The 24,912-nt window shown below is 55.8% G+C and overlaps 1 protein-coding gene across 1 annotated transcript; it reads right to left on the bottom strand.

The window, feature by feature from the left end:
- Positions 1 to 313: 313 nt before the first annotated feature.
- BSCL2 (BSCL2 lipid droplet biogenesis associated, seipin) lies at positions 314 to 23,633 on the bottom strand. The gene is made up of 9 exons (XM_086870933.1): positions 23,419 to 23,633; positions 18,741 to 18,822; positions 14,408 to 14,551; positions 9,644 to 9,778; positions 8,066 to 8,163; positions 2,763 to 2,886; positions 1,896 to 1,941; positions 1,036 to 1,101; positions 314 to 541 (listed from the first exon to the last, which is right to left on the bottom strand). Exons 1-9 carry the CDS (start codon positions 23,610 to 23,612, stop codon positions 369 to 371), a joined length of 1,062 nt encoding a protein of 353 aa, XP_086727059.1. The 5' UTR covers positions 23,613 to 23,633; the 3' UTR covers positions 314 to 368.
- Positions 23,634 to 24,912: the final 1,279 nt, after the last annotated feature.

Genomic DNA, 24,912 nt, shown 5'->3' with positions numbered 1-24,912 from the left:
AAAAATCACCCAAAAATCCCTCAAAAATATCCCAAAAATCCCCTCAAAATATCCCAAAAATCCCTCAAAAATATCCAAAAAATCTCCCAAAAATCCCCCCAAAATATCCCAAAAATCCCCCAAAAATCCCCCCAAATTCTCCCCAAAATACCCTAAAAATACCCCAAAAACCCCCAAAATATCCCCAAAACCCCCAAAATCCTGAACCCGGGGCCAGATTTGGTGGAATTTGGGATCTGGGCTGGATTTGAGGAGAATTTTGGGGAGGGGGTCCCGTCCCCTCCCCTCCCCCTCCCCAAACGAACCCAACTCGTTTTTGGGGGGTGGGGGAGGGGCCGAAGCCTTTATTGAGGGGGTGGGGGAGGGGCTCAGGAGCTGGAGCAGAGGTGGCGCTGCCGGGGGGAGGGGCCGTGCGGGGGGTGGGGGAGGGGCGTGAGGGTGACCCCCTCTTCCTCCAGCCCCTCCCCCACCTCCTCTTCCTCCTCCTCCTGCCCCTCCCCCTCCTTGGGGGGGGCGTTGGCGGCGCTGAGCAGGGGGGGGTCTGTGGGGGGAGGGGCCGTCAGCACCCCCAGACCCCAATTTCAGCCCCTCCCCCCCCAATTTGGGCCCCTCCCCCCCCAGATTTCAGCCCCTCCCCCCCAAATTTCAGCCCCTCCCCCCCCAGATTTCAGCCCCTCCCCCCCAAATTTCAGCCCCTCCCCCCCAAATTTCTGCCCCTCCCCCCCAAATTTCAGCCCCTCCCCCCAAATTTCAGCCCCTCCCCCCAAATTTCAGCCCCTCCCCCCAAATTTCAGCCCCTCCCCCCCCAAATTTCAGCCCCTCCCCCCAAATTTCAGCCCCTCCCCCCAAATTTCAGCCCCTCCCACCAAATTTCAGCCCCTCCCCCAAATTTCAGCCCCTCCCCCCAAATTTCAGCCCCATCCCCACAAATTCCCCCCAAATTTCAGCCCCTCCCCCCCAAATTTCAGCCCCTCCCCCCCAATTTCAGCCCCACCCCTCCCCCACTGAGATTTTGGGGCCCTGCCCCTCCCCCACCTTGGCTGGGCTCGGTGCTTCCCACGATTTCGGGCTCCTCCAAATTTTGGGGGGAGGCTGAAAGGTCTGGGGTGGGGGGAGGGGAGAAATCACCTTGAAACCCCCCCAAAATCCCACCCCAAAACCCCCCAAAATCCCACCCCAAAATCCCACCCCAAACCCCCCAAAACCCCACCCCAAATCCCCCCAAAATCCCACCCCAAACCCCCCAAAATCCCACCCCAAACCCCCCAAAATCCCCCCAAAATCCCACCCCAAACCCCCCAAAATCCCACCCAAAACCCCCCAAAATCCCACCCAAAATCCCCACCCAAAACCCCCCAAAATCCCACCCAAAATCCCCACCCAAAACCCCCAAAATCCCACCCCAAAATCCCCAAAATCAACCCCCAAAATCCCCCCAAAATCCGCCCCCAAATCCCCCCAAAATCCCACCCCAAAATCCCCAAAATCCGCCCCCAAACCCCCAAAACCCCCCAAAATCCCACCCAAAATCCCCCCAAAATCCCACCCCAAACCCCCCCAAAACCCCACCCCAAATCCCCCCAAAATCCCACCCCAAACCCCCCAAAATCCCACCCAATACCCCACCCCAAACCCCCCAAAATCCCACCCCAAAATCCCCAAAATATCCCCCAAAAATCTCAAAAAAAAGCCCCCAAAATATCGAAAAATATTCCCCAAAAATTTCCAAAAAAATCCCAAAATCCTCCCCAAAAAATCTCAAAAAATCCTCCCCAAAAATCTCCAAAAAATTCCCCAAAAATCTCCCAAAAAATCCCCAAATCCTCCCCCAAAATCCCCCCCAAATCCTCCCCAAAATTTCCCCCCAACCGCCGCCCCTCCCCCACCCCTCTCACCTTTCCCCTCCCCCTCCCCGGGGGCTCCTCCCGGGCTGCGCCGCTCCTGGGGGGGTGGGGGAGGGGCTCAGGGGGCGGGTCCCGCAGCCCCTCCCCCACTGCACCTGCCCCTCCCCCACCCGGCTTCCACAGCCCCTCCCCCACTGCAGGTACCCCCCCCCAGCCCCTCCCCCACTGCAGGTACCCCCCCCCAGGTGTGACCCACAGCCCCTCCCCCACTGCAGGTACCCCCCCCACAGCCCCTCCCCCACTGCAGGTGCCCCCCCCACAGCCCCTCCCCCACTGCAGGTACAACCCCACCCCCCCCCCCCAGGGTCAGCAGCCCCTCCCCCACCCCCCGGGGCTCACCTGGGAGGGACCCACAGCCCCTCCCCCACTGCAGGTACCCCCCCCTCAGCCCCTCCCCCACTGCAGGTACCCCCCCCAGCCCCTCCCCCACTGCAGGTACCCCCCCCCACAGCCCCTCCCCCACTGCAGGTACCCCCCCCCTCAGCCCCTCCCCCACCCCGGGCAGGTGACACAGCCCCTCCCCCCCCCGGGTCTCACCTGTGCGGGCCGGGCGCCCCTCCCCCACTGCAGGTACCCCCCCAGGTGTGACCCTCAGCCCCTCCCCCACTGCAGGTACCCCTCCCCCCCCCCGGGTCTCACCTGTGCGGGCCGGGCGCCCCTCCCCCACTGCAGGTACCCCCCCTCAGCCCCTCCCCCACTGCAGGTACCCCTCCCCCACCCCGGGTCTCACCTGTGCGGGCCGGGCGCCCCTCCCCCACTGCAGGTACCCCCAGCCCCTCCCCCACTGCAGGTACCCCCCCTCAGCCCCTCCCCCACTGCAGGTACCCTCCCACAGCCCCTCCCCCCCCCGGGTCTCACCTGTCGGGGCCGGGCGCCCCTCCCCCACTGCAGGTACCCCCCCAGGGTCAGCAGCGCCAGCAGCGCCCAATTCCCGGCCACGCCCAGCACGGCCGAGGTGAGCGGGAAGTGATAGAGCAGGTACCTGCAGTGGGGGAGGGGCAGGGCTGGGCACGGGGGGGGCAGGTGTGTCCCCATGGCCCCCAGGTGTGTCCCCATGGCCCCCAGGTGTGTCCCCATGGCCCCCAGGTGTGTCCAGGTGTGTCCCCATCCCCCCCAGGTGTGTCCCAGGTGTGTCCCCATGGCCCCCAGGTGTGTCCCCATGGCCCCCAGGTGTGTCCAGGTGTGTCCCCATGGCCCCCAGGTGTGTCCCCATCCCCCCAGGTGTGTCCCAGGTGTGTCCCCATGGCCCCCAGGTGTGTCCCCATGGCCCCCAGGTGTGTCCCCATCCCCCCCCAGGTGTGTCCCCATGGCCCCCAGGTGTGTCCCCATCCCCCCAGGTGTGTCCAGGTGTGTCCCCATGGCCCCCAGGTGTGTCCCCATGGCCCCCAGGTGTGTCCCCATCCCCCCCAGGGGTGTCCCCATCCCCCCAGGTGTGTCCCAGGTGTGTCCCCATGGCCCCCAGGTGTGTCCAGGTGTGTCCCCATGGCCCCCAGGTGTGTCCCCATGGCCCCCAGGTGTGTCCCCATCCCCCCAGGTGTGTCCCAGGTGTGTCCCCATGGCCCCCAGGTGTGTCCCCATGGCCCCCAGGTGTGTCCCCATCCCCCCAGGTGTGTCCAGGTGTGTCCCAGGTGTTTCAGGTGTGTCCTGGATGTGTCAAGGTGTCTCCCCATCTCCCCAGGTGTGTCCCCAGGTGTCCCCAGATGTGTCTCAGGTGTCCCCAGGTGTGTCCCAGATGTGTCTCAGGTGTCCCCAGGTGTCCCCAGGTGTGTCCCAGGTGTTTCAGGTGTCCCAGATGTGTCTCAGGTGTGTTTCAGGTGTGTCCTGGATGTGACCTAGCTGTCCCCAGGTGTCCCCAGGTGTCCCAGGTGTGTCCCCAGGTGTGTCTCAGGTGTCCCAGGTGTGTCCCAGGTGTGTCCCCAGGTGTGTCCCAGGTGTCCCCAGGTGTGTCTCAGGTGTCCCCAGGTGTCCCCAGGTGTCTCAGGTGTGTCCCAGGTGTCCCAGGTGTCCCCAGGTGTGTCTCAGGTGTCCCCAGGTGTCTCAGGTGTCCCAGATGTGTCCCCAGGTGTGTCCCCAGGTGTCTCAGGTGTGTCCCAGGACCAGCAGTGGGGCTGAGCTGAACTCTGGGACAGCTCCGGGCTCTCTCAGGAGTCAGTGTGGGGCAGAGATGTGGGGCAGAGATGTGTGGGGCAGAGATGTGGGGCAGGGATGATGTGTGGGGATGATGTGTGGGTCAGGGATGTGGGTCAGGGATGATGTGTGGGTCAGTGATGATGTGTGGGTCAGTGATGATGTGTGGGGCAGGGATGTGTGGGTCAGGGATGTGTGGGGCAGTGAGATGTGGGTCAGAGATGTGGCTCCGTACCTGAGGCCGCTGAAGTGCGCGTGCACGCACAGTGATGATGTGTGGGTCAGGGATGTGTGGGGCAGGGATGTGTGGGTCAGGGATGTGGGTCAGTGAGATGTGGGTCAGTGATGTGTGGGTCAGGGATGATGTGTGGGTCAGTGAGATGTGGGTCAGTGATGTGTGGGTCAGAGATGTGGGTCAGTACCTGAGGCCGCTGAAGTGCGCGTGCACGCACAGTGATGATGTGTGGGTCAGGGATGTGTGGGTCAGGGATGTGTGGGTCAGGGATGTGTGGGGCAGTGATGTGGGTCAGGGATGTGTGGGTCAGTGAGATGTGGGGCAGGGATGATGTGTGGGTCAGGGATGATGTGTGGGTCAGGGATGTGGGTCAGAGATGTGGGTCAGGGATGTGTGGGTCAGTGAGATGTGGGGCAGGGATGATGTGTGGGTCAGAGATGTGGGTCAGGGATGTGTGGGTCAGGGATGTGTGGGTCAGGGATGTGGGTCAGGGATGTGTGGGTCAGTGAGATGTGGGGCAGGGATGATGTGTGGGTCAGGGATGTGTGGGTCAGAGATGTGTGGGGCAAGGATGTGGGTCAGAGATGTGGGGCAGAGATGTGGGTCAGAGATGTGGCTCCGTACCTGAGGCCGCTGAAGTGCGCGTGCACGCGCAGTGATGATGTGTGGGGCAGGGATGTGTGGGGCAGGGATGTGGGTCAGGGATGTGTGGGGCAGTGAGATGTGGGGCAGGGATGATGTGTGGGTCAGGGATGTGTGGGTCAGGGATGTGGGTCAGGGATGTGGGTCAGGGATGTGGGGCAGTGAGATTTGGGTCCGTACCTGAGGCCGCTGAAGTGCGCGTGCACGCGCAGTGATGATGTGTGGGTCAGGGATGTGTGGGTCAGTGATGATGTGTGGGTCAGTGAGATGTGGGTCAGTGTGGGTCCGTACCTGAGGCCGCTGAAGTGCGCGTGCACGCACAGTGATGATGTGTGGGTCAGAGATGTGTGGGTCAGGGATGTGTGGGGCAGGGATGATGTGTGGGTCAGGGATGTGTGGGTCAGTGATGTGGGTCAGAGATGTGGGGCAGGGATGTGTGGGGCAGGGATGTGGGTCCGTACCTGAGGCCGCTGAAGTGCGCGTGCACGCGCAGTGATGATGTGTGGCTCAGGGATGTGGGTCAGAGATGTGGGTCAGGGATGTGTGGGTCAGAGATGTGGGGCAGGGATGTGTGGGTCAGGGATGTGTGGGTCAGAGATGTGGGTCAGAGATGTGGGTCAGTACCTGAGGCCGCTGAAGTGCGCGTGCACGCACAGTGATGATGTGTGGGGCAGGGATGATGTGTGGGGCAGTGATGATGTGTGGGGCAGGGATGTGGGTCAGGGATGTGTGGGGCAGTGTGGCTCAGAGATGTGGGGCAGGGATGTGGGTCAGAGATGTGGGTCAGTACCTGAGGCCGCTGAAGTGCGCGTGCACGCACAGTGATGATGTGTGGGTCAGGGATGATGTGTGGGTCAGGGATGTGTGGGGCAGTGATGATGTGTGGGTCAGGGATGTGTGGGGCAGGGATGTGTGGGTCAGAGATGTGTGGGTCAGGGATGTGTGGGTCAGGGATGTGGGTCAGGGATGTGTGGGTCAGTGAGATGTGGGTCAGGGATGTGTGGGTCAGAGATGTGTGGGTCAGTGATGTGGGTCAGTGAGATGTGGGTCAGTGTGGGTCCGTACCTGAGGCCGCTGAAGTGCGCGTGCACACGCAGGGATGATGTGTGGGTCAGGGATGTGTGGGGCAGTGATGTGTGGGGCAGGGATGATGTGTGGGTCAGGGATGTGTGGGGCAGTGATGTGTGGGGCAGGGATGATGTGTGGGTCAGGGATGTGTGGGGCAGTGATGTGGCTCAGGGATGTGTGGGGCAGGGATGTGTGGGTCAGTGATGTGTGGGGCAGGGATGTGTGGGTCAGTGATGTGTGGGGCAGGGATGTGTGGGTCAGGGATGTGGGGCAGGGATGTGGGGCAGGGATGTGTGGGTCAGAGATGTGTGGGGCAGGGATGTGTGGGTCACAGATGTGGGTCAGAGATGTGGGTCTGTACCTGAGGCCGCTGAAGTGCGCGTGCACGCGCAGGGATGATGTGTGGGGCAGGGATGATGTGTGGGGCAGTGATGTGTGGGGCAGGGATGTGTGGGTCAGTGAGATGTGGGTCAGTGATGTGTGGGTCAGAGATGTGGGTCAGTACCTGAGGCCGCTGAAGTGCGCGTGCACGCGCAGTGATGATGTGTGGGGCAGTGATGATGTGTGGGTCAGGGATGATGTGTGGGGCAGTGATGTGTGGGTCAGGGATGTGTGGGTCAGAGATGTGTGGGTCAGAGATGTGTGGGTCAGGGATGTGTGGGTCAGTGATGATGTGTGGGGCAGGGATGTGGGTCCGTACCTGAGGCCGCTGAAGTGCGCGTGCACGCGCAGTGATGATGTGTGGGGCAGGGATGTGTGGGTCAGAGATGTGTGGGTCAGAGATGTGGGGCAGGGATGTGTGGGTCAGAGATGTGTGGGTCAGAGATGTGGGGCAGGGATGTGTGGGTCAGAGATGTGGCTCCGTACCTGAGGCCGCTGAAGTGCGCGTGCACGCGCAGTGATGATGTGTGGGTCAGGGATGTGTGGGTCAGGGATGTGGGTCAGGGATGTGTGGGTCAGGGATGTGGGTCAGGGATGTGTGGGGCAGGGATGATGTGTGGGTCAGAGATGTGTGGGTCAGAGATGTGGGTCAGGGATGTGGGTCAGTGAGATGTGGGTCAGAGATGTGGGTCAGTGTGGCTCCGTACCTGAGGCCGCTGAAGTGCGCGTGCACGCGCAGTGATGATGTGTGGGGCAGGGATGTGTGGGGCAGGGATGTGGGTCAGGGATGTGTGGGGCAGTGTGGCTCAGAGATGTGGGTCAGGGATGTGGGTCAGGGATGTGGCTCCGTACCTGAGGCCGCTGAAGTGCGCGTGCACGTGCAGTGATGATGTGTGGGGCAGGGATGATGTGTGGGTCAGTGATGTGGGTCAGGGATGTGGGTCAGAGATGTGGGTCAGTGAGATGTGGGTCAGAGATGTGGGTCAGGGATGTGTGGGTCAGTACCTGAGGCCGCTGAAGTGCGCGTGTGGGTCAGGGATGATGTGTGGGTCAGTGATGTGGGTCAGGGATGTGTGGGTCAGGGATGTGTGGGTCAGGGATGTGTGGGTCAGAGATGTGGGTCAGAGATGTGGGTCAGGGATGTGGGTCAGAGATGTGGGTCAGGGATGTGGGTCAGTACCTGAGGCCGCTGAAGTGCGCGTGCACGCGCAGGGATGATGTGTGGGGCAGGGATGTGGGGCAGGGATGTGTGGGTCAGAGATGTGTGGGTCAGAGATGTGGGTCAGAGATGTGGCTCCGTACCTGAGGCCGCTGAAGTGCGCGTGCACGCGCAGTGATGATGTGTGGGTCAGGGATGTGTGGGGCAGTGAGATGTGGGTCAGGGATGTGGGTCAGAGATGTGTGGGTCAGGGATGTGGCTCCGTACCTGAGGCCGCTGAAGTGCGCGTGTGGGTCAGTGATGATGTGTGGCTCAGGGATGTGTGGGGCAGAGATGTGGGGCAGTGAGATGTGGGGCAGGGATGTGGGTCTGTACCTGAGGCCGCTGAAGTGCGCGTGCACGCACAGTGATGATGTGTGGGTCAGGGATGTGGGTCAGGGATGTGGGTCAGGGATGTGGGTCAGGGATGTGGGTCAGAGATGTGGGTCAGGGATGTGTGGGGCAGGGATGTGGGGCAGGGATGTGTGGGGCAGGGATGTGGGTCAGTACCTGAGGCCGCTGAAGTGCGCGTGCACGCGCAGCCGCGCTCCGTAGAGCTGCACGCGCCGGCTCTGGATCTCCACGAACGCCCCCACGGTCGGCGTGTACTGGGGAGGGGGCGGCGCTCTGGGACACCGGGACCCCCAGAGACCCCCAGAGACCCCCAGAGACCCCCAGAGACCCCCCAAAAAACACCGGGACCCCCAAAGATCCCCCAAAAAACACCGGGACCCCCAAAAACCCCCCAAAGACCCCAGGACCCCCAAAGACCCCCAGAGACCCCCAAAAAACACCGGGACCCCCAGAGACCCCCCAAAAAACACCAGGACCCCCAAAGACCCCCAAAAACCCCCAAAAAACACCGGGAACCCCAAAGACCCCCCAAAGACCCCCAAAAAGCACCGGGACCCCCAAAAACCCCCCAAAGACCCCCCAAAAACCACCGGGACCCCCGAAGACCCCCAGAGACCCCCCAAAAACACCGGGACCCCCAAAAACCCCCAGAGACCCCCAGAGACCCCCCAAAAAACACCGGGACCCCCAAAGACCCCCAAAAAACACCGGGACCCCCAAAAACCCCCAGAGACCCCCCCAAAAAACACCGGGACCCACAAAAACCCCCAAAAAACACCGGGACCCCCAAAAAGCCCCCAAAGACCCCCCCAGAAAACCCCAAGGATTTCCCCAAGTGACCCCAGGACCCAAAAAATGTCCCCAGGGACACCCCCAAGGTGACCCCAGGGACCCCCAAAAGTGACTCTGGGACCCCCCAAAGTGACCCCAGGACCCCTCAAGGTGACCCTGGGACCCCCAGAATGACCCTAGGACCCAAAAAGTGACCCCAGGACCCCCAAAGTGACCCCAGGGACACCCCAAAGTGACCCTGGGACCCCCAGAATGACCCCAGGGACCCTCAAAGTGACCCCAGGGACCCCCCAAAGTGACCCCAGGACCCCCAGAATGACCCCAGGGACCCCCCAAAGTGACCCTGGGACCCCCAAAGTCACCCCAGGACCCCCAAAGTGACCCCAGGACCCCCCCAAGTCCCCCACAAATGACCCCAGAACCCCCCAGGATGGCCCAGGGACCCCCCAGGACACCCCAAGGTGACCCCAGGGACCCCCAGGACACCCCAGGACCCCCCAGGACCCCCCAGGGACCCCCCAGGACCCCCCAAGGTGACCCCAGGGACCCCCCAGGACCCCCAGGACCCCTCAAGGTGACCCCAGGGACCCCCAGGACCCCCCGGGACACCCCAGAACCCCCCAAGGTGACCCCAGGGACCCCCAGGGACCCCCCAGGACCCCCCAAGGTGACCCCAGGGACCCCCCAGGACACCCCAAGGTGACCCCAGGACCCCCCAGGACCCCCCGGGACCCCCCAAGGTGACCCCAGGGACCCCCAGGACCCCCCAAGGTGACCCCAGGGACCCCCAGGACCCCCCAGGACCCCTCAAGGTGACCTCAGGGACCCCCCAGGACCCCCCAAGGTGACCCCAGGACCCCCCAGGAGCCCCCAAGGTGACCCCAGGACCCTCCAGGACCCCCCAAGGTGACCCCAGGACCCCCCGGGAGCCCCCAGACCCACGGGGTCCTCCCGGTAGCGCCCCAGCAGCTCCAGCTCCAGGGTCTGGCTCTGCTCGGCGAAGCCGCTGAGGAAGAGGCCGGCGAAGGCCGCGGTGTGCAGGGCCCGCAGCAGGCGGGAGCGGTAATGGAGCATGGCCTGGGCACGGGGACCGCGGGGACACCGTCAGTGCCAGCAGAAACGACCAAAATCCAAACAGATCCGACCAAATCCAAACAGATCCCACAAAATCCAAACAGATCCCACAAAATCCAAACAGATCCCACAAAATCCAATCGAAATCAAACCAGATCCGACCGAAATCCAAACAGATCCCACAAAATCCAACCAGATCCCACAAAATCCAACCAGATCCCACAAAATCCAACCGAAATCTGACCAAAATCCGACCAAAATCCGACCAAATCCAACCAAAATCAAACCAAATCCAACCAGATCTGACCAAATTCAAACAGATCCCACAAAATCCAAACAGATCCCACAAAATCCAAACAGATCCCACAAAATCCAACCGAAATCCGACCAAAATTCAAACAGATCCGACCAAATCCAAACAGATCCCACAAAATCCAATCGAAATCTGACCAAATCCAAACAGATCCCACAAAATCCAAACAGATCCCACAAAATCCAACCAGATCCCACAAAATCCAAACAGATCCCACAAAATCCAAACAGATCCCACAAAATCCAATCGAAATCTGACCAAATTCAACCAGATCCCACAAAATCCAACCGAAATCCGACCAAAATTCAAACAGATCCGACCAAATTCAAACAGATCCCACCAAATTCAAACAGATCCCACAAAATCCAAACAGATCCCACAAAATCCAATCGAAATCAAACCAGATCCGACCAAATCCAACCAGATCCCACAAAATCCAACCAAAATCCAAACAGATCCCACAAAATCCAATCGAAATCCAAACAAATTCAACCAGATCCCACAAAATCCAACCAAAATCCGACCAAAATCCAAACAGATCCCACAAAATCCAAACAGATCCCACAAAATCCAACCGAAATCCAACCAAAATCCGACCAAAATCAAACCAAATCCAAACAGATCTGACCAAATCCAAACAGATCCCACAAAATCCAAACAGATCCCACAAAATCCAAACAGATCCCACAAAATCCAAACAAAATCCGACCAAATTCAACCAGATCCCACAAAATCCAACTGAAATCTGACCAAATTCAAACCAAATCCGACCAAAATCCAAACAGATCCCACAAAATCCAACCAAAATCCAAACAAAATCCAACCAGATCCCACAAAATCCAATCGAAATCAAACCAGATCCGACCGAAATCCAAACAGATCCCACAAAATCCAACCAAAATCCAACCAAATCTGACCAAAATCCAAACAAATTCAACCAGATCCCACAAAATCCAATGGAAATCCGACCAAAATCCAAACAGATCCCACAAAATCCAACCAAAATCCAACCAAATCTGACCAAAATCCAAACAAATTCAACCAGATCCCACAAAATCCAACGGAAATCAAACCAAAATCCCACAAAATCCAACCAGATCCGACCAAATTCAACCAAATCCCACAAAATCCAATCGAAATCCAAACAAAATCCAACCAAATCCGACTGAAATCAAACCAAAATCCCACAAAATCCAACCAGATCTGACTGAAATCCAACCAGATCCAATCAAAAAACACCCAAATCCCACCCAAATCCAACCAAAATCCATCCAGATCCACCAAAAATCCAACCAAATCCACCCAAAAACCATCTAAATCCAATCAAATTCAACCAAAATTCAACCAAATCCCACAAAATCCAACCAAAATCCAATCAAATGCAACAAAATCCAACCAAAATCTGACCGAAATCCATCTAGCTCCCACAAAATCCAATCAAATCCCACAAAATTTAACCAAATTCAACCAAAAACCAACCAAATCCAACCAAAATCCAACCAAAAAACACCCAAATCCAACCAAATCAAATCAAATCCAACCAAAATTCATCCAGATCCAACGAAATCCAACCAAATTCAACCAAATCCAACCAAATTCCACAAAATCCAATCAAATCCCACAAAATTCAACCAAAACCCATCCAGATCCACCCAAAATCCTGGGAATTCCAGCCCAAATCCCACAAAATCCAACCCAAATCCAACCAAATCCCACCCAGATCCACCCAAATCCCACCCAAATCCAACCAAATTCCATGAAATCCACCCAAATCCCACCCAAATCGCACAAAATCCAACCAAATTCACCCAGAAACCATCCAGATCCAACCAAAATTCAACCAAATCCAATCAAAACCCAACCAAATCCAACCCCAAATCCAATCAAATTCCACAAAATCCAACCAAATTCAACCAAAATCCATCCAGATCCAACCAAAAAACACCCAAATCCCACAAAATCCAACCAAATCCACACAAAAACCATCCAGATCCAACCAAAATTCAACCAAATCCAACCAAATTCAACCCAAATCCCACCCAAATCCCACAAAATCCAACCCAAATCCCGGGAATTCCAGCCCAAATCCACCCAAATCCAACCGGATCCAACCGGATCCCAAAAAACCCATCCAGATCAACCCCAAATCCACCCCGATCCTGGGAATTCCAGCCCAGGAACCTCAAAATTCCCCAAAATCCCGGGAATTTGGTCCCAAAAACCTCAAATTCCCCCAAAACCCCTGGAATTCCTCACGGAGCGCGAGGCCGTGCCCGGGGCTCTCCCTGATCCTGACATTCCCGACATTCCCGATATTCCCGACATTTCTGATACAATTCCTGATATCATTCCCGACATTCCCAATGTTCCTATTCCCGACATTCCCGACATTCCCGATATTCCCGATATTCCCGATATTCCCGACATTCCCCACTCACCGATCTCGAGGCCGAGCCCGGGGCTCTCCCTGATCCCATTCCCGACATTCCCATTCCCGACATTCCCGACATTCCCGATATTCCCGATATTCCCATTCCCGACATTCCTGATACCATTCCTGATATTCCCGATACCATTCCCGATATTCCCGACACAATTCCCGATACAATTCCCGCTGTGACTCACGGATCTGGAGGCGGTGGCCAGGGTTTTCCCGCCGCTCCCGTAGCACGTCAGCCTCACCATGAACATCCCGACATTCCCGATATTCCCGACATTCCCGATATTCCCGATATTCCCGATATTCCCGACACAATTCCCGCTGTCACTCACGGATCTGGAGGCCGTTGCCAGGGTTTTCCCGCCGCTCCCGTAGCACGTCAGCCTCACCATGAACATCCCGACATTCCCGACATTCCCAATGACATTCCCGATATTCCCGATATTCCCGATATTCCCGATACTATTCCCGACATTCCCGATACAATTCCCGATATTCCCGATATTCCCAATGACATTCCCGATATTCCCGACATTCCCGACACAATTCCCGCTGTCACTCACGGATCTGGAGGCGGTGGCCAGGGTTTTCCCGCCGCTCCCGTAGCACGTCAGCCTCACCATGAACATCCCGATACAATTCCCAATATTCCCAATGATATTCCCAATGACATTCCCGATATTCCCGATATTCCCAATGATATTCCCGACATTCCCGACATTCCCGACATTCCCGATATTCCCGACATTCCCAATATTCCCGATACAATTCCCGACTCACGGATCTGGAGGCCGTTGCCAGGGTTTTCCCGCCGTTCCCGTAGCACGTCAGCCTCACCATGAACATCCCGACATTCCCGATATTCCCGATATTCCCGATACCATTCCCGATATTCCCGATATTCCCGACATTCCCGATATTCCCGATACAATTCCCGATATTCCCGATATTCCCGATATTCCCGACATTCCCGATATTCCCGATATTCCCGATATTCCCGATACAATTCCCGACATTCCCGATATTCCCGATATTCCCAATGATATTCCCGATATTCCCAATATTCCCGATATTCCCGATATTCCCGACATTCCCGACTCACGGATCTGGAGGCGGTGGCCAGGGTTTTCCCGCCGTTCCCGTAGCACGTCAGCCTCACCATGAACATCCCGACATTCCCGATATTCCCGATATTCCCGATACCATTCCCGACATTCCCGATATTCCCGATATTCCCGATATTCCCGACATTCCCGATACCATTCCCGATATTCCCGATATTCCCGATATTCCCGATATTCCCGACTCACGGATCTGGAGGCGGTGGCCAGGGTTTTCCCGCCGTTCCCGTAGCACGTCAGCCTCACCATGAACATCCCGACATTCCCGATACCATTCCCGATATTCCCGATATTCCCGATATTCCCGACATTCCCGACTCACGGATCTGGAGGCGGTGGCCAGGGTTTTCCCGCCGCTCCCGTAGCACGTCAGCCTCACCATGAACATCCCGACATTCCCGATACCATTCCCGACATTCCCGATATTCCCGATATTCCCAATGATATTCCCGATATTCCCAATGACATTCCCGATATTCCCGATACAATTCCCGCTGTCACTCACGGATCTGGAGGCGGTGGCCAGGGTTTTCCCGCCGTTCCCGTAGCACGTCAGCCTCACCATGAACATCCCGACATTCCCGATATTCCCGACATTCCCGATACCATTCCCGACATTCCCGATATTCCCCTGATATTCCCCCGATATTCCCGATATTCCCGATACCATTCCCGATATTCCCGATATTCCCAATGATATTCCCGATATTCCCAATGACATTCCCGATATTCCCGATACAATTCCCGCTGTCACTCACGGATCTGGAGGCGGTGGCCAGGGTTTTCCCGCCGCTCCCGTAGCACGTCAGCCTCACCATGAACATCCCGAGCTCGCGATTCACCGGAGACTCCGGCAGCTCCAGCTCCAGGGAGATCCGGTACAGCTGACCGTACAGCAACAGCTGGACATTCCCAAATAAATCCCAAATAAATCATTCCCAAATCAATCCCAAATAAATCCCAAATTCCCGAATTCCCACATTCCCAGAGAGATCCGGTACAGCTGCCCGTACAGCAACAGCTGGATGGGAACATTCCCAAATAAATCCCAAATCAATCCCAAATAAATCCCAAATAAATCCCAAATTCCCACATTCCCACATTCCCAGAGGGATCCGGTACAGCTGACCATAGAGCAACACCTGGGCATTCCCAAAGAATTCCCAAATAAATCCCAAATTCCCAAATTCCCAGGGAGATCCGGTACAGCTGACCGTAGAGCAACAGCTGGATGGGAACATTCCCAAATAAATCCCAAATCAATCCCAAATAAATCCTGAATTCCCAAATTCCCAAATTCCTGAATTCCCAAATTCCCAGAGAGATCCGGTACAGCTGCCCGTACAGCAACAGCTGGACATTCCCAAATTCCCAAATCAATCCCAAATCAATCCCAAATAAATCCTGAATTCCCACATTCCCACATTCCCAGAGAGATCCGGTACAGCTGACCGTACAGCAACAGCTGGACATTCCCAAAGAATTCCCAAATAAATCCCAAATTCCCAAATTCCCAGAGAGATCCGGTACAGCTGACCATAGAGCAACAGCTGGATGGGATAAATTCCAAATCATTCCCAAATCAATCCCAAATAAATCCCAAATCAATCCCAAATAAATCCCAAATTCCCAAATTCCCGAATTCCCACATTCCCAGAGAGATCCGGTACAGCTGACCATAGAGCAACAGCTGGATGGGAACATTCCCAAATTCCCAAATCAATCCCAAATAAATCCCAAATAAATCCTGAATTCCCAAATTCCCAAATTCCCAGAGAGATCCGGTACAGCTGACCGTAGAGCAACACCTGGACATTCCCAAAGAATTCCCAAATAAATCCCAAATTCCCAAATTCCCAGAGGGATCCGGTACAGCTGACCGTAGAGCAACAGCTGGATGGGAACATTCCCAAATAAATCCCAAATCAATCCCAAATAAATCCTGAATTCCCAAATTCCCAAATTCCTGAATTCCCACATTCCCAGAGAGATCCGGTACAGCTGACCATAGAGCAACAGCTGGGCATTCCCAAATTCCCAAATCAATCCCAAATCAATCCCAAATCAATCCCAAAGAATTCCCAAATTCCCAAATTCCCAGGGAGATCCGGTCCAGCTGACCGTAGAGCAACAGCTGGGCATTCCCAAATTAATCATTCCCAAATAAATCCCAAATTCCCAAATCAATCCCAAATAAATCCCAAATTCCCACATTCCCACATTCCCAGAGAGATCCGGTACAGCTGACCATAGAGCAACAGCTGCACGGGATAAATCCCAAATCAATCCCAAATCAATCCCAAATCAATCCCAAATTCCCAAATTCCCAAATTCCCAGAGAGATCCGGTACAGCTGCCCATAGAGCAACAGCTGGATGGGATAAATTCCAAATAAATCAATCCCAAATCAATCCCAAATCAATCCCAAATTCCTGAATTCCCACATTCCCAGAGGGATCCGGTACAGCTGACCGTACAGCAACACCTGGGCATTCCCAAATTCCCAAATCAATCCCAAAGAATTCCCAAATTCCCAAATAAATCCTGAATTCCCACATTCCCAGAGAGATCCGGTACAGCTGACTGTACAGCAACAGCTGCACGGGATAAATCCCAAATAAATCCCAAATCATTCCCAAATAAATCCCAAATCAATCCCAAATAAATCCCAAATAAATCCCAAATAAATCCCAAATAAATCCCAAATCAATCCCAAATTAATCCTGAATTCCCAAATTCCCAAATTCCCAGAGAGATCCGGTACAGCTGACCATAGAGCAACAGCTGGATGGGATAAATCCCAAATCATTCCCAAATCAATCCCAAATCATTCCCAAATCAATCCCAAATTCCTGAATTCCCACATTCCCAGAGAGATCCGGTACAGCTGACCGTACAGCAACAGCTGGATGGGATAAATCCCAAATCAATCCCAAATAAATCCCAAATTCCCAAATAAATCCTGAATTCCCAAATTCCCACATTCCCAGGGAGATCCGGTACAGCTGACCATAGAGCAACACCTGGACATTCCCAAATTCCCAAATAAATCCTGAATTCCCAAATTCCCAGAGAGATCCGGTACAGCTGACCATAGAGCAACAGCTGGACATTCCCAAAGAATTCCCAAATAAATCCCAAATTCCCAAATTCCCAGAGAGATCCGGTACAGCTGACCATAGAGCAACAGCTGGATGGGAACATTCCCAAATCAATCCCAAATCAATCCCAAATAAATCCTGAATTCCCAAATTCCCACATTCCCAGAGAGATCCGGTACAGCTGCCCGTACAGCAACAGCTGGATGGGATAAATCCCAAATCATTCCCAAATTCCCAAAGAATTCCCAAATTCCCAAATAAATCCTGAATTCCCAAATTCCCACATTCCCAGAGAGATCCGGTACAGCTGCCCATAGAGCAACAGCTGGATGGGATAAATCCCAAATAAATCATTCCCAAATAAATCAATCCCAAATAAATCATTCCCAAATTCCCAAATAAATCCCAAATCAATCCCAAATCAATCCCAAATAAATCCTGAATTCCCAAATTCCCACATTCCCAGAGAGATCCGGTCCAGCTGCCCGTACAGCAACAGCTGGATGGGATAAATCCCAAATAAATCCCAAATGAATCCCAAATCATTCCCAAATAAATCCCAAATCAATCCCAAATAAATCCCAAATCATTCCCAAATAAATCCCAAATAAATCCCAAATCATTCCCAAATAAATCCCAAATCAATCCCAAATCAATCCCAAATCATTCCCAAATAAATCCCAAATAAATCCCAAATAAATCCCAAATAAATCCCAAATAAATCCCAAATCATTCCCAAATAAATCCCAAATAAATCCCAAATAAATCCCAAATCATTCCCAAATCAATCCCAAATCAATCCCAAATAAATCCCAAATAAATCCCAAATAAATCCCAAATAAATCCCAAATCATTCCCAAATCAATCCCAAATCAACCCCAAATAAATCCCAAATAAATCCCAAATAAATCCCAAATCATTCCCAAATAAATCCCAAATCATTCCCAAATTCCCAAAGAATTCCCACATTCCCAGAGAGTTTTGCCCCAAAACCCCCCAAATTTTTGGGATATTTTGACTCCAAATCCCCCCAATTTTTGGGCTAAAATCCCCAAATTTTTGGGATATTTTTGACTCCAAATCCCCAAATTTTTGCCCCCAAATCCCCAAATTTTTGGGATATTTTTGCCCCCAAATCCCCAAATTTTTGGGCTAAAATCTCCAAATTTTTGGGATATTTTTGCCCCTCATCCCCCATTTTTTTGGGATAAAATCCCCAAATTTTTGGGATATTTTGCCCCCAAATCCCCAAATTTTTGGGCTAAAATCTCCAAATTTTTGGGATATTTTGACCCAGAATCCCCCAAATTTTTGGGATATTTTGGCTCCAAATCCCCAAATTTTTGGGATAAAATCCCCAAATTTTTGGGATATTTTTGCCCCCAAATCCCCAAATTTTTGGGAAAAAATCCCCAAATTTTTGGGATAAAATCCCCAAATTTTTGGGATATTTTGGCCCCCAAATCCCCAAATTTTTGGGATATTTTTGCCCCTCATCCCCGTTTTTTTGGGCTAAAATCCCCAAAGTTTTGGGATATTTTTGACTCCAAATCCCCAAATTTTTGGGCTAAAATCCCCAAATTTTTGGGATATTTTTGACTCCAAATCCCCCATTTTTTTGGGATAAAATCCCCAAATTTTTGGGATATTTTTGCCCCCAAATCCCCAAATTTTTGGGATAAAATCCCCAAATTTTTGGGATATTTTTGCCCCTCATCCCCTATTTTTTTGGGCTAAAATCCCCAAATTTTTGGGATATTTTTGACTCCAAATCCCCCAAATTTTTGGGCTAAAATCCCCAAATTTTTGGGATAAAATCCCCAAATTTTTGGGATATTTTTGCCCCTCATCCCCCATTTTTTTGGGATAAAATCCCCAAATTTTTGGGCTAAAATCCCCAATTTTTTGGGATATTTTTGCCCCTCATCCCCGTTTTTTTGGGGCCATTTCCAGGTCCCCCCCGGCCCCGGGAATTTGGGGTTTCCGGAACCTTCTCGCGGTGCTCCCCCAGCAGGGAGACGTTGGCCGAGGGGAAGGAGCAGAGCTCGGGGCCGGGGCGCTCGCAGTCCGACCTGGGGGGGCCAAAATCGGGGTCAGGGCAGCGAAATTTGGGGTTGAAAACCCCAAAAAACCTCAAAAACCCCCCCGAAATACCCAAAAAAACTCAAAAAACCTCAAAAAAACCCCAAAAAACCCCAAAAAACCCAAAAAAATCCCCCCAAAAATCAAAAAAAAACCCAAAAAAACCGCAAAAAACCCCCCAAAAAATCCCCCCAAAAATCCCAAAAAAATCCCCCCAAAAATCAAAAAAACCCCTAAAAAACCCCAAATCTTCCAAACCCTCCCAAAAAACCCCAAAAACCCCAAAAAACCCCAAAAAATCCCCAAAAAACCAAAAAAAATCTCCCCAAAAATCCCCAAAAAAATCCCCAAAAAAATCCCCAAAAAATCCCCCCAAAAATCACCAAAAAGCCCAAAAAAACCCAAAAAAATCCCCCCAAAAATAAAAAAAACCCCTAAAAACCCCCAAATCTTCCAAACCCACCCAAAAAACCCCAAAAAAACCCAAAAAATCCCAAAAAACCCCAAAAAAATCCCCCCAAAAATCCCAAAAAAATACCCCAAAAATACCCCCAAAAATCACCAAAAAGCCCAAAAAAACCCCAAAAAATCCCCCCAAAAATCAAAAAAACCCGAAAAAACCCCAAATCTTCCAAACCCTCCCAAAAAACCCAAAAAAACCCCAAAAAATCCCAAAAAACCCCAAAAAAATCTCCCCAAAAATCCCAAAAAAATCAAAAAAATCCCCCCAAAAAGCCCAAAAAAATCCCCAAAAAATCCCCCCAAAAATTTAAAAAAAAACCTAAAAAACCCCAAATCTTCCAAACCCTCCCAAAAAACCCAAAAATCCCAAAAAAACCCCAAAAAATCCCAAAAATCCCCCCAAAAATCCCCCCAAAAATCCCAAAAAAATCCCCAAAAAATCCCCCCAAAAATCAAAAAAACCCCAAATCTTCCAAACCCTCCCAAAAAACCCCAAAAACCCAAAAACCCTCAAAAAAACCCCAAAAATCCCCAAAAAATCCCAAAAAATGCCCCCAAAAATCCCAAAAAACCCTAAAAAAACCACCAAAAACCTCCCAAAAAACCCCAAAACCCCCCAAAAACAAAAAAAAAAACCAAAAATCCCCCCAAAAAACCCCAAAACCACCAAAAAACAAAAAAAAAAACCCCAAAAATACCAAAACCCACCAAAACGTCGAAAACCCCCCAAAAAACCCCAAAAATCCACCCAAAATCCCCCCAAAAATCAAAAAAAACCCCAAAAACTGCAAAAAAACCCAAAAAACCCCAAAACCCCAAAAACCTCCCCTAAACCAAAATCCCCAAAAAACCCAAAAAACCCCAAAAAACCCCAAAAAACCCCCAGAAAACCAAAAAACCCCAAAAAACCCAAAAATCCCCCCAAAAAAACAACCAAAAATCCCCCAAAACACCCCAAACCCCCCAAAAAAACCCCAAAAATTCCTGGGGTTCCCAAAGAGCCCCAAATTCCCCTGCTGGACACAGCTGGACACATCTGGATACACCTGAACCCCCCCCAGGTGCACCTGGACACACCTGGGCACACCTGAGGGTGCCTGAACCCCTCTCCAGGTTCACCTGACACACCTGGACACACCTGAACCCCCCCCCAGGTTCACCTGGACACACGTGGACACATCTGGATACACCTGAACCCCCCCCAGGTGCACCTGGACACACCTGGATACACCTGGACACACCTGAACCCCCCCCCAGGTTCACCTGGGCACACCTGGACACACCTGAACCCCCCCCCAGGTTCACCTGGGCACACCTGGACACACCTGAGGGTGCCTGAACCCCCCAAATTCCCCTGCTGGACACACCTGGACACACCTGGACCCCCAAATTCCCCTGCTGGACTCACCTGGACACACCTGAAGCTCCCCAGGTGCTCCTGGACACACCTGGACACACCTGAACCCCCCCCAGGTGCTCCTGGGCACACCTGGACCCCCAAATTCCCCTGCTGGACACACCTGGACACACCTGAGGGTGCCTGAACCCACCCCAGACACACCTGGACACACCTGAACCCCCCAAATTCCCCTGCTGGACACACCTGGACACACCTGAACCCCCCCCCAGGTGCACCTGGACACACCTGGACACATCTGGACACATCTGAACCCCCCCCCAGGTTCACCTGGATACACCTGAACCCCCCCCAGGTTCACCTGGGCACACCTGGACACACCTAGGCACACCTGGATACACCTGAACCCCCCCCAGGTTCACCTGGACACACCTGGACACACCTGAACCCCCCAAATTCCCCTGCTGGACACACCTGGACACATCTGGATACACCTGAACCCCCCCCCAGGTTCACCTGGGCACACCTGGACCCCCAAATTCCCCTCCAGGCACAGCTGGACACACCTGAACCCCCCCCAGGTGCTCCTGGACACACCTGGATACACCTGCACCACCCCCAGGTTCACCTGGACACACCTGGACACACCTGAACCTCCCCCCCAGGTGCACCTGGACACACCTGGACACACCTGGACACACCTGGGCACACCTGAACCCCCCCCCAGGTTCACCTGGGCACACCTGGACCCCCAAATTCCCCTGCTGGACACACCTGGACACACCTGGACACACCTGAGGGTGCCTGAACCCACCCCAGGCACACCTGGATACACCTGAACCCCCCCCAGGTTCACCTGGACACACCTGAACCACCCCCAGGTGTTCCTGGACACACCTGGACCCCCAAAACCCCTGCTGGACACACCTGGACACACCTGAACCACCCCCAGGTGCTCCTGGGCACACCTGGACACACCTGGACACACCCAGACACACCTGAACCCCCCCCAGGTGCACCTGGACACACCTGGACACACCTGAGGCAGGTGCCCAATGCCCCTCCCCCCCTTACCTGAGGGCCAGGTACCCCCCAGATGTTCCCAGATGTTCTCAGGTACCCCCCAGGTGTGTCCTCACCTGACCCCAGGTGTGTCCCCAGGTACCCCAGGTGTGTCCCCAGGTGTCCCCAGGTACCCCAGGTGTGTTCTCACCTGAATCCCAGGTGCAGGGGTCTCAGCACGGCGGCCGTGGGCAGGTCAGGTGACACCCCAGGTGTGTCCCCAGGTACCCCAGGTGTGTCCCCAGGTACCCCAGGTACCCCAGGTGTGTTCTCACCTGTCCCCAGGTGTGTTCTCACCTGAACCCCAGGTGTACAGGTCTCAGCACGGCGGCCGTGGGCAGGTCAGGTAACACCCCAGGTACCCCCAGCTGTTCCCAGGTGTCCCCAGGTGTCTCCCCAGGTACCCCAGGTGTGTCCCCAGGTGTTCTCACCTGTCCCCAGGTGTGTTCTCACCTGAACCCCAGGTGCAGGGGTCTCAGCACGGCCGCCGTGGGCAGGTCAGGTGACACCCCAGGTACCCCCAGCTGTTCCCAGGTGTCCCCAGGTACCCCAGGTGTGTCCCCAGGTGTCCCCAGGTGTCCTCACCTGAACCCCAGGTGCAGGGGTCTCAGCACGGCGGCCGTGGGCAGGTCAGGTAACACCCCAGGATCCCCCAGCTGTTCCCAGGTACCCCAGGTGTGTCCCCAGATGTCCCCAGGTACCCCAGGTGTTCCCAGCTGTTCCCAGCTGTCCCCAGGTGTCCCCAGGTGTGTCCCCAGGTGTTCTCCTCACCTGAACCCCAGGTGTACGGGTCTCAGCACAGCCGCAGTGGGCAGGTCAGGTGACACCCCAGGATCCCCCCAGGTACCCCAGGTGTGTCCCCAGGTACCCCAGGTGTGTTCTCACCTGTCCCCAGGTGTGTTCTCACCTGAATCCCAGGTGCAGGGGTCTCAGCACAGCCGCCGTGGGCAGGTCAGGTAACACCCCAGGTACCCCCCAGGTACCCCAGCTGTCCCCAGGTGTTCTCACCTGTCCCCAGGTACCCCAGGTGTGTCCCCAGGTACCCCAGGTGTGTTCTCACCTGTCCCCAGGTGTTCTCCTCACCTGAAGCCCAGGTGTACGGGTCTCAGCACAGCCGCCGTGGGCAGGTCAGGTGACACCCCAGGATCCCCCAGCTGTCCCCAGGTGTGTCCCCAGGTACCCCAGGTGTGTCCCCAGGTGTGTCCCCAGGTGTTCTCACCTGAAGCCCAGGTGTACGGGTCTCAGCACGGCCGCCGTGGGCAGGTCAGGTGACACCCCAGGATCCCCCCAGGTACCCCAGCTGTCCCCAGGTGTTCTCACCTGTCCCCAGGTGTGTCCTCACCTGAACCCCAGGTGTATGGGTCTCAGCACAGCCGCCGTGGGCAGGTCAGGTAACACCCCAGGATCCCCCCAGGTACCCCAGGTGTCCCCAGGTGTTCTCACCTGTCCCCAGGTGTGTCCCCAGGTGTTCTCACCTGAAGCCCAGGTGTACGGGTCTCAGCACGGCGGCCGTGGGCAGGTCAGGTGACACCCCAGGTGTACCCAGGTGTCCCCAGGTGTGTCCCCAGGTACCCCAGGTGTGTCCCCAGGTGTGTCCTCACCTGAATCCCAGGTGTACAGGTCTCAGCACAGCCGCCGTGGGCAGGTCAGGTGACACCCCAGGATCCCCCCAGGTGTCCCCAGGTGTCCCCCCAGGTGTTCTCACCTGAACCCCAGGTGCAGGGGTCTCAGCACGGCCGCCGTGGGCAGGTAGGCCCAGTAGAAGGAGCCGTAGAGGAAAAGCGCGGCCCAGAGCAGCAGCAGGGCCAGGCTGAGCCCCAGAGCCCCCCGGAGCAGCGCCCGGCGAGCCCCCAGACCCAAACGGGCCCCCCAGCCCGGGGGGAGACCCCCGGGGGACATCGGGGGGTCCTGGGGGGTCCTGGGGGGCACAGGGGGGTCAGAAGGGGTCAGGAGGGGTCAGGGCAGAGCCCCCAGACCCAGGGAGAGACCCCCGGGGGACATCGGGGGGGGTCCTGGGGGTCCTGGGGGGTCAGGACAGAGCCCCCAGACCCAAACGGGCCCCCCAGCCCGGGGGACATCGGGGGGTCCTGGGGGTCCTGGGGGGCACAGGGGGGTCAGGACAGAGCCCCCAGACCCAGGGGGAGACCCCCGGGGGACATTGGGGGGGGTCCTGGGGGGTCCTGGGGGGTCCTGGGGGGCACAGGGGGGTCAGGGGGGTCAGGAGGGGTCAGGAGGGGTCAGGAGGGGTCAGGGCAGAGCCCCCAGACCCAAACGGGCCCCCCAGCCCAGGGGGAGACCCCCGGGGGACATCGGGGGGTCCTGGGGGGTCCTGGGGGCACAGGGGGGTCAGGGCAGAGCCCCCAGACCCAAACGAGCCCCCCAGCCCAGGGGGAGACCCCTGGGGGACATTGGGGGGGGTCCTGGGGGGTCCTGGGGGGTCCTGGGGGGCACAGGGGGGTCAGGAGGGGTCAGGAGGGGTCAGGGCAGAGCCCCCAGACCCAAATGGGCCCCCCAGCCCGGGGGGAGACCCCCGGGGGACATCGGGGGGGGTCCTGGGGGGTCCTGGGGGCACAGGGGGGTCAGGACAGAGCCCCCAGACCCAGGGAGAGACCCCTGGGGGACATTGGGGGGTCCTGGGGGGCACAGGGGGGTCAGGACAGAGCCCCCAGACCCAACCGGGCCCCCCAGCCCGGGGGGAGACCCCCGGGGGACATCGGGGGGTCCTGGGGGGTCCTGGGGGCACAGGGGGGTCAGGAGGGTCAGGGCAGAGCCCCCAGACCCAGGGAGAGATTCCCGGGGGACATCGGGGAGGGGTCCTGGGGGGTCCTGGGGGGTCCTGGGGGGTCCTGGGGGGGTCAGGAGGGGTCAGGACAGAGCCCCCAGACCCATGGAGAGACCCCCAGGGGACATCAGGGGGTCCTGGGGGACACAGAGGGGTCAGGGGGGTCCCAGGGGGGTCCTGGGGAGCACAGGGGGGGTCAGGAAGGGTCAGGGGGGTTGGAACTGAGACCCCCAGCCCGGGGGGAGACCCCCAGGTGACATCGGGGGGGGTCCTGGGGGGGTCCTGAGGGGTCCTGGGGGGTCACAAAGGGGGTCAGGGGGGTTTTGGGGGGTCCTGGGGGGCACAGGGGGGTCAGAACTGAGACCCCCAACCCAGCCGAGCCCCCCAGCCCACGGGGAGGGACCTGGGGGCCATCGG

Source organism: Cyanistes caeruleus, chromosome 34, assembly GCF_971803275.1.
Source record: "Cyanistes caeruleus chromosome 34, bCyaCae1.hap1.1, whole genome shotgun sequence".
NCBI classification, from domain to species: domain Eukaryota; kingdom Metazoa; phylum Chordata; class Aves; order Passeriformes; family Paridae; genus Cyanistes; species Cyanistes caeruleus.
This window is presented reverse-complemented; position numbering and strand designations above follow the sequence as displayed.